The following is a 7151-nucleotide window of genomic DNA, read 5'->3' as shown; positions in this document are numbered from 1 at the left end:
ACCTGCTTTACAGATGCATCTGGCCAAGTTGGGAGCTCACGCAACGTGTTATTACCATCTCATCCACATCTGCCGAGCAGTCTGCCCCAGACTCCTGGCTCCCCGCTCCTCTAGGCAAAGAAGCTGAGAAGCAGCAGCCTTGGCTGCCGCCCAGTGGCCCGTCTGGAATCTTCCTGCTCAACACCACGTCTTGGCAGCAGCAGGAGGCAGGCTTAGGCTGCCCCAGCAGCCAGCCTTGCGACTGGTGACTCAGCGGGGGAGGGGGCGGGTGGGACTTGGGGCCCCGGGGGCCAAGACTGATGACAACCAAGTGCTTCTGAGCAGAAGACAGGAAGATGAGTCCTGAGCACAAGCCGGCAGCAATGTATTGAATTCACAGCAATTCCATTTGTGTGGCTGAGTCCTCCCTGTGGATTTAGAGGACCCTCCCTGTGGGTTTAGATCCCCTGCTTCCTGCTTTCTAAAATGCAGCTTGACCGAGATCTAGGTGCCACAGCCAAGTGACCCCTCTTTTCCTTTACTGCCACCCACCCCAATCCAATTATACAGGAGCATCCAAAGGGATGTGTGTGGAGATTTTCCTTTATTTGTTTTTTTTTATTTTGGGGAGGAAGGGCTGGAGCAAAGAGCTGATGCCAACACACCAGGCATCAGAATGGCCCTTGCACACGCAGGACATCGATGGGCACTCACTCTGGATCTGCCGATGAACACACGTGCCTCGTGACAACAATGTTCCCACAGCTACAAAAACCCCCTTGCTCCTCCCCATTTTTTTTTTTAATTTCAAGACTTCTACCCATACCCACCCAGGTCGCCTCGTCATTCTCAATAAGTGGAGCTCCTGCAAATTAGGTTTTTACTTCTGGGGGCTCAGAGCCCCACCCCACCCCACCCCCAAAAGAAACATGCATCCCCTAGAGATACAGGCAAATCGACAGAGGATGCTGGAACGCAGAGAGATGTCATGCTTCATTTTATCATCCTCCGGCTTGGGAGAAAGGATTCCCTCCATCACACCAGTGAGAGATGGGAAGGAGCGTTGAGGCCGCATCACTTTCCCATCTCCCCAGGGCCCCGCTGCTCACACCCTGGCCTTCCCAGGCTTTAAATAAACCAGCAATTGAGAAAAAGACATTGGGGAGCCAGCAGATATAGGGCTCAACTGAACATTTAAACGAAAATTTTCTTCTTGCTCAGTTTCTGTTCAACCCAAAGGTTTCTTCCTACTCTCCCAAGAGGATGTCTGATGCTTGAAGTCCCCCAAATCTGGCTGCCAGCCTCCCCAGCAATTTGTGGACCCTGTGGAATGTTTTTAGTTGCAAGGACCCCTCACCACCCAGCCTCCCCGCATTCTCCCAGAGGGGTCTTGGGTTTTTCCTCAACAGCTCTCCCCATCATGGTCTGCTGGGCTGTCCTGACTTGGAGGTGCCCAAGTTGTAGGGGAAGCATCAGGTGCCCTTGCTTTCTGTCCTCTCCTCATCGGCTGTCTGGGCATTGCTGACGGCTCGCAGCTGCCCCTGGGCGGCAGGCTTCACCGACAGGACCAGGCGTTTGCGGAATGTCTCACAGAGCACAATGTACACAAAAGGGTTGAGGCAGCTGTTGGCATAGCCCAGGCTGATGGCGGCATTGTACAGGTACACAAAGGTGAGTGTCGGGCGGCTGATGTACAGCTGGGTCAGCTGTAGCACATAGTAGGGAGCCCAGCACACAAAGAAGACCAGGCAGATGGCGATGGCTGTGCGAGTCACCCTCTTTGTCCGCAGCCGGATGCTGCGTTGAGAGGCGGGAGCTACTGAGGACATCATGCGCTGCAGGATCCTCACATACGCGGCTGTGATGACCACGAAGGGCAGGGCGAAGGCCAGGAAGAATTGGTACAGGGTGAACCAGTAAAGGTCAGTGTCTGGGTTGGGCAGGCGGATGCCACAGCCCACCGTGCCCCCTGGGAAGGGGATAAGCCTGGCGTAGAGCCACACGGGGGTGATGCTGATGAAGGAGAGGGCCCACAGGAGGCAGATCACCAGGGTGGCCACAGAAGGCTTCCGGAACTTGGTGGAGGAGATGGGGTGGACAGTGGCCAGGTAGCGGTCAATGGCCATGGCGGTCAGGATGTAGGTGCTGGTGAACTGACTGTTGGCGTCCATGGCCGTGATGAGTGTGCACATAGTCTCTCCGAAGTGCCAGACACCATTGCCCATGAGCTGGTGGATCATGAAGGGCATGCCCAGGAGAAAGAGGAGGTCCACCACCGAGAGGTTGATGATGAAGATGTCGGGGACGTTGCTGCACCAGTGCAGTTTGGACTTTTTCACCACTGCAAAGATGACCGTGGAGTTCCCGATGATGCCCAGGAGGCAGATGGTGCCGAACACCGAAGGCATGATGATGTTGATATAGGAGACGCTCCTTGTGCGAGGAGGTGACCCTGGGAACAAAAGGAGGAAATGCTGACCATTTATCATGGACTCCTCTCTAAGGGCTAACATCCTACCGGCTTGCTTAGCCTCCAGCAAGCATGTGCTTGCTTTCCTCTTTATCTTCTTTCCGTTTCAGCTTGGGGCTCGCCATTCATCTGGAATCCTTTCCTACCACTCTCCCTCCCTAGTGTTGCTAATCCTGTCCCCTTGCCTTCCTCCACCGGTTCCCTGGCTAATCCTAAGATTCTCCCGCACCACCTGTTAGTTGAAGGTCCCCCATCCTTTGCTTCCTGCATTTTCTCAGAAGGCAGAATCAAGAACCACAGCTGTCTGCAGAGAATTATTCTGTGGGCCCCTAGGCTTCACCAGGAAACCTCATCAAAATAGCCAGAAGGACATGACAGTGTGTGTGTGTGTGTGTGTGTGTGTGTGTGTGAGAGAGAGAGAGAGAGCGCGCTCTTGTGTGTGTGTGCGCATGCGGGCGAGCAAGAGTATGCATGGGCGCATGCATGTGTTTTCTCCTTTCCTATTTGCAGCCCTGATCATCACATTTTAGAAATCACTGTTTGGAAGCTGTGCACTGATTCCTAGGCATATCAATGGGCTACTCTCTCGTGGGGAGAGGTTTTTGCACATCAGGCCCGCAGCCCTCTCTTCTCCTGGGTTCCTATCAGGGACTTCCTTGGTCTGTATCTTCTGAGCCTGGGCTTCCCAAGTGAGCAGAGACCAAAGCGGTGTGTTGCAGCCTAAGCCGCTTGAGAATTCTCTCCACCAAGCCTTTCCTCCTTTTCCTTCCTCGGAGCTAGAATTTCAGGGCATCTCAGCTCTGGGAATGTCAGGAAGCTCCATTCACCAGCAAAGTTAATCCTCTCATGGCTCTGCGAGTTCTCCCTTCCCATGGCCTTTCCCTGGGGTCAGTAAGGATGTTTCAGAGGCCACTACCGCAGTTTGAGTAAAAAGGCAAGGCGATCAGTAAATGAGTGAGCCTATCCAACTGTCTGCTCACATACTACCCCTCTGTCTTCTCTTGCTTGCTCTTCCAGCCTGGATTTTTTTCTTTTCTTTTTTTCTTTTTTCTGCAGAGCATTTGGAACTCCTGGGTGAATCTTTCCCTGTCTCCCTCCGGGCTGGCCACCACCCCCTGCCACTTCTGCCGGCGCCAGGGCGCTCTTCCCCTCCCCGGCCCCTTCGGCCCCTGCCTGCCCCGCCCCCTTCCCCCCTTCCCCTGCGGGCGAAGCCGACTGCAGATCTGGTCCTCAACTGTAATAAAGTTTCCTGAGCAGTTCGGCTCAGAGGTGAAACCTTGCCGTTCCCCACCCCCAGCGCAGAGGAGGGAGGACTCCCCTCCAACAGGACTCACCGGCCACGGTGAGGTTATCGGGGCCGTCCGAGGTGTTGGTGGCATTGGGGCCGGTGGGCAGCAGCGAGCCTCCCAGGTCCATCCTGCGGTGCCCGTCGCCCGCGCGCCCGTCCGCCCACGCAGGCTGCGGCAGCGCCGCCCGCCCGTCCCAGAGCGCGAGCCCTGCAGTCCGGAAGGGGGTCTCGCCGGCGGTCTGGCAGCTTCTGCCGCCTCCTAGCCCCGCTCCTCTCCCCGCTCCCTCCTTCCCCGGATCCCACTGACATCACCTAGACACATTAACATTCGGAGGCAGATGCACGTTAACCTCTTCAGTCCCGAGCGGCAGCTCCCGCTCCCGACTGCCTGCGGAGCCCCGGAGCCTTGGGGACGCTGGTGGGGGCGCGCTCGGGCAACCCCATCCGGGAGGGGCTTCCTGCCCACGTGCGCTTGGGGTGCGCTCCTGTGCCCCCAGGAGCTTGCCTCGTGAGGATCCAGGTCTCTGCAGAGACCAACGGGCTGCCTCCCTCCGGAAAAGTAAATGAGCCTGGCCTAGTCCCTAACCCCGGACATGGGTGGCTGGGCCATGTGGCAGGGGCTCCGGCTGACTCGTCACAGAGCTTGGAGATGGAAAACTCGGACCACAGCATGCCTGTCCCCCAGGCCACCCTCAGCTCCTTCCCGGTGCCCTGATGGATTCCAACCATCTCACTGGTCCCACCGCCAGTAGCCACCAGAAGCAGATTTGGCCCCGGAGCTGTTGACCAGCACTCAGAGGTGACTCGGATCCCTCTGTGATGCTGCTGATGGCCAGGGTCTTGGGGACCGAAGGGGACACGCTACCCTCTGCACAAAATTGAGGACCAAGCTTACAGAGATGTTCTTTCTCTTCTTTTCTTTCTTTCTTTCTTTCTTTCTTTCTTTCTTTCTTTCAAGTTTATTTATTTTGAGAGAGAGGGAGGCGAGGAGGTGCAGAGAGAGAGAGGGAGAGATAGAATCCCAAGCAGACTCTCTGGTGTTGGCTCAGAGCCCAATGAAGGGCTCCATCTCACGAACTGTGAGATCACGACCTGAGCTGAGATCAAGAGTTGAGTGGTTAACTGAGTGACCCAGGTGCCACGAGATTTGATTCTTATACATGCTCTGAGGTCCTCGAGGTTTTACCTGGGACTTCTTGAGACAAATTTCAGAGCATAGCACCCCCATCCCCAAAGCTGTCAACAAGGGACCTTAGAGGGCAAAGCGTTGAATGAATTCTGGGCAGAGGTGAGTGCCGCTTGCAGCCAAGAGCCTCCAACACACCTACCGCCAGCCTTGGGAGCCAGGGCTTCAAGGTAACCACAGCCTGATCCCTACCTGTGTGCATCTTCAGTCTTATTTATTAGTTTCATCCAACAAATATTTATAGAGTGCTCACTACTTGCCAAGCACCGTTCTAGGCTCTGTAATGAAAAAAACCAATAAAGTTCCTGAGTCCTTGTCCTCATGGAGATTACATTCAAGCTGAGGGGGGGATTTGGAGGCAATAGTAAATATACAAAAAATAAAAAAGACAATTTATGAGGTTAGGGATCAGTGCTATGAAAAACTTGAAGCAGGGTGAGGGGGCCAGGGGACACTAGGGGAGGTGGCTATTTTACATAGGAAGGCCTGCCTGGAAGTGTTTAAGAAGAAGGAAACGAAGGAGCATGCTTGGAAATATCTGGAAGAAGAGTATTCCAGGCAGTAGGAAGAACCAGTGCAAAGGCTCCAAGGCAGGAGAGTGCTCACACTCGAGGCAAGAGAAAAGTGAATGTTGTGCCGGAACCAAGAGGACTTTGATAGTATTGAAATCCAGGGCAGAAAGCAGACAGGTGTGAAGTGTGCAATAGAAGCCAGACGTGCTAAGCATAGGATCAGCTGAGCTCACCTACAACTGTCTGCTGCAGCGGGAGCTGAAGTCAGAGGTGGCCGAGGGAAATGTGACCTGGGTTACCAGAAGTATCCCATATAGAAGGCTACTGTGACAATCCAACTGAAAGATGATAGCATCCCAGATCGGGAAGGTGGAGGTGGGGAGAAATGGTGGGCTTCTATACATTGTGTAGAGGCCAGAGCATTTGCTGGAGAATTGGACGTTTGTGAGAGAAAGAGGCGTTGAGGTGACTCCCAGGTTTGGAGCCCAAACAACTGGATGAATGCAGTTGTCATTTACTGAGTCTGTGGGCGGAGAAGATTTGGAGAAGTTAAGAGTGCCATTTTGGATCTGTTGTATTCTAGATGCCCTTTAACACCTGAGTGGAAAGTTGGGTGGTAGTCAGATATGAGTCAAGTTCGAGACAGAGGTCAGGCCTGGAGATACAAAGTTAAACTGATGATCGTGGATGAGCTTACCTAGGGAGTGCATACTGGTGGATAGAGTTGTGTGGACTTGACCCTGGGGCATTCCAAAGCTTTCAGGGTGGGGAAATGAGCATTATGACCCACTATTTCCTCTTCCACTTGCCACCATCTTCCCACCTCCATCCATCCATCTAACAAATTATTCTTTAAAAATTTTTTTGTTAATGTTTATTTGTTTTTGAGAGAGACAGAGTGTGAGTAGGGGAGGGCCAGAGAGACAGGGAGACACAGAATCTGAAGCAGGCTCCAGGCTCTGAGCTGTCAGCACAGAGCCCATCGCGGGGCTTGAACTCGGGAACGGCGAGATTATGACCTAGGCTGAAGTTGGACACTCAACCGACTGAGCCACCCAGGTGCCCCCAACAAATCATTCTTGAGCCTCTGCTGTGTCCCAGGCACTGTCCATACAGTAAAGAAAAGAAATGCCTGGTTCAAGGAGCTTCAACCTAAGTGGGGTCATGCAGATGATGAGGAGCAAGCTAACAAGTAAACAAGATGCCCTTTTCCTGGCTGAGATCCAATCAAGTCCAGGTCACTTCACCATGAAGGGATTTAGGTATTCATAAAAAGGCATGGCTCCAAAATCATGCCACCCCTTTCCACCATTGGCACTAGCAGAATGACTCTGCTTGACTGGAGGAATTTAAACCATGACTGAGTAGTGAGGGCAGGTTTGATCTTTCTAGCTTTTGCAGGCTGGGGTTGGGGGTGTGTGAACACTGAGCCAGTCAGTCTATAGTGACGGCCACACAGTCCGATTACTCATTGTGGTAGTGTCACCAAGGGAATGACTGGGGTTCTTTAGTCACTGGGGTCCTTTAGAGAGGAGAGTTAAGGATGACTTCTTTGAGGACATATTTGGGTGGGATCCTCAGCATCCATTCATCACAAATGATTAATTTAAATCAGTCACAGCAATCTCATTATCCTCACCAGTGACCATTTTAGGAATGAGCATGTCTACTGGTTGGCTATGTGCACCTCTTCCAACCAAGGGGTTGGCCACACAG

The 7151-nt window shown here is 53.4% G+C and overlaps 1 protein-coding gene across 1 annotated transcript; it reads right to left on the bottom strand.

Annotated features, from left to right (window-relative positions):
• Positions 1 to 564: 564 nt before the first annotated feature.
• Positions 565 to 3950, bottom strand: MCHR1 (melanin concentrating hormone receptor 1). Its single transcript, XM_039236491.1, has 2 exons — positions 3784 to 3950; positions 565 to 2431 (listed from the first exon to the last, which is right to left on the bottom strand). Exons 1-2 carry the CDS (start codon positions 3863 to 3865, stop codon positions 1452 to 1454), a joined length of 1062 nt encoding a protein of 353 aa, XP_039092422.1. The 5' UTR covers positions 3866 to 3950; the 3' UTR covers positions 565 to 1451.
• Positions 3951 to 7151: the final 3201 nt, after the last annotated feature.

The sequence above is a fragment of the Hyaena hyaena genome, unplaced genomic scaffold (assembly GCF_003009895.1).
Source record: "Hyaena hyaena isolate Hyena2069 unplaced genomic scaffold, ASM300989v1 scaffold_4, whole genome shotgun sequence".
In the NCBI taxonomy this organism is placed as follows: domain Eukaryota; kingdom Metazoa; phylum Chordata; class Mammalia; order Carnivora; family Hyaenidae; genus Hyaena; species Hyaena hyaena.
Note: the sequence above shows the minus strand (reverse complement) of the source record. Positions and strands in the feature narration are given on the sequence as shown.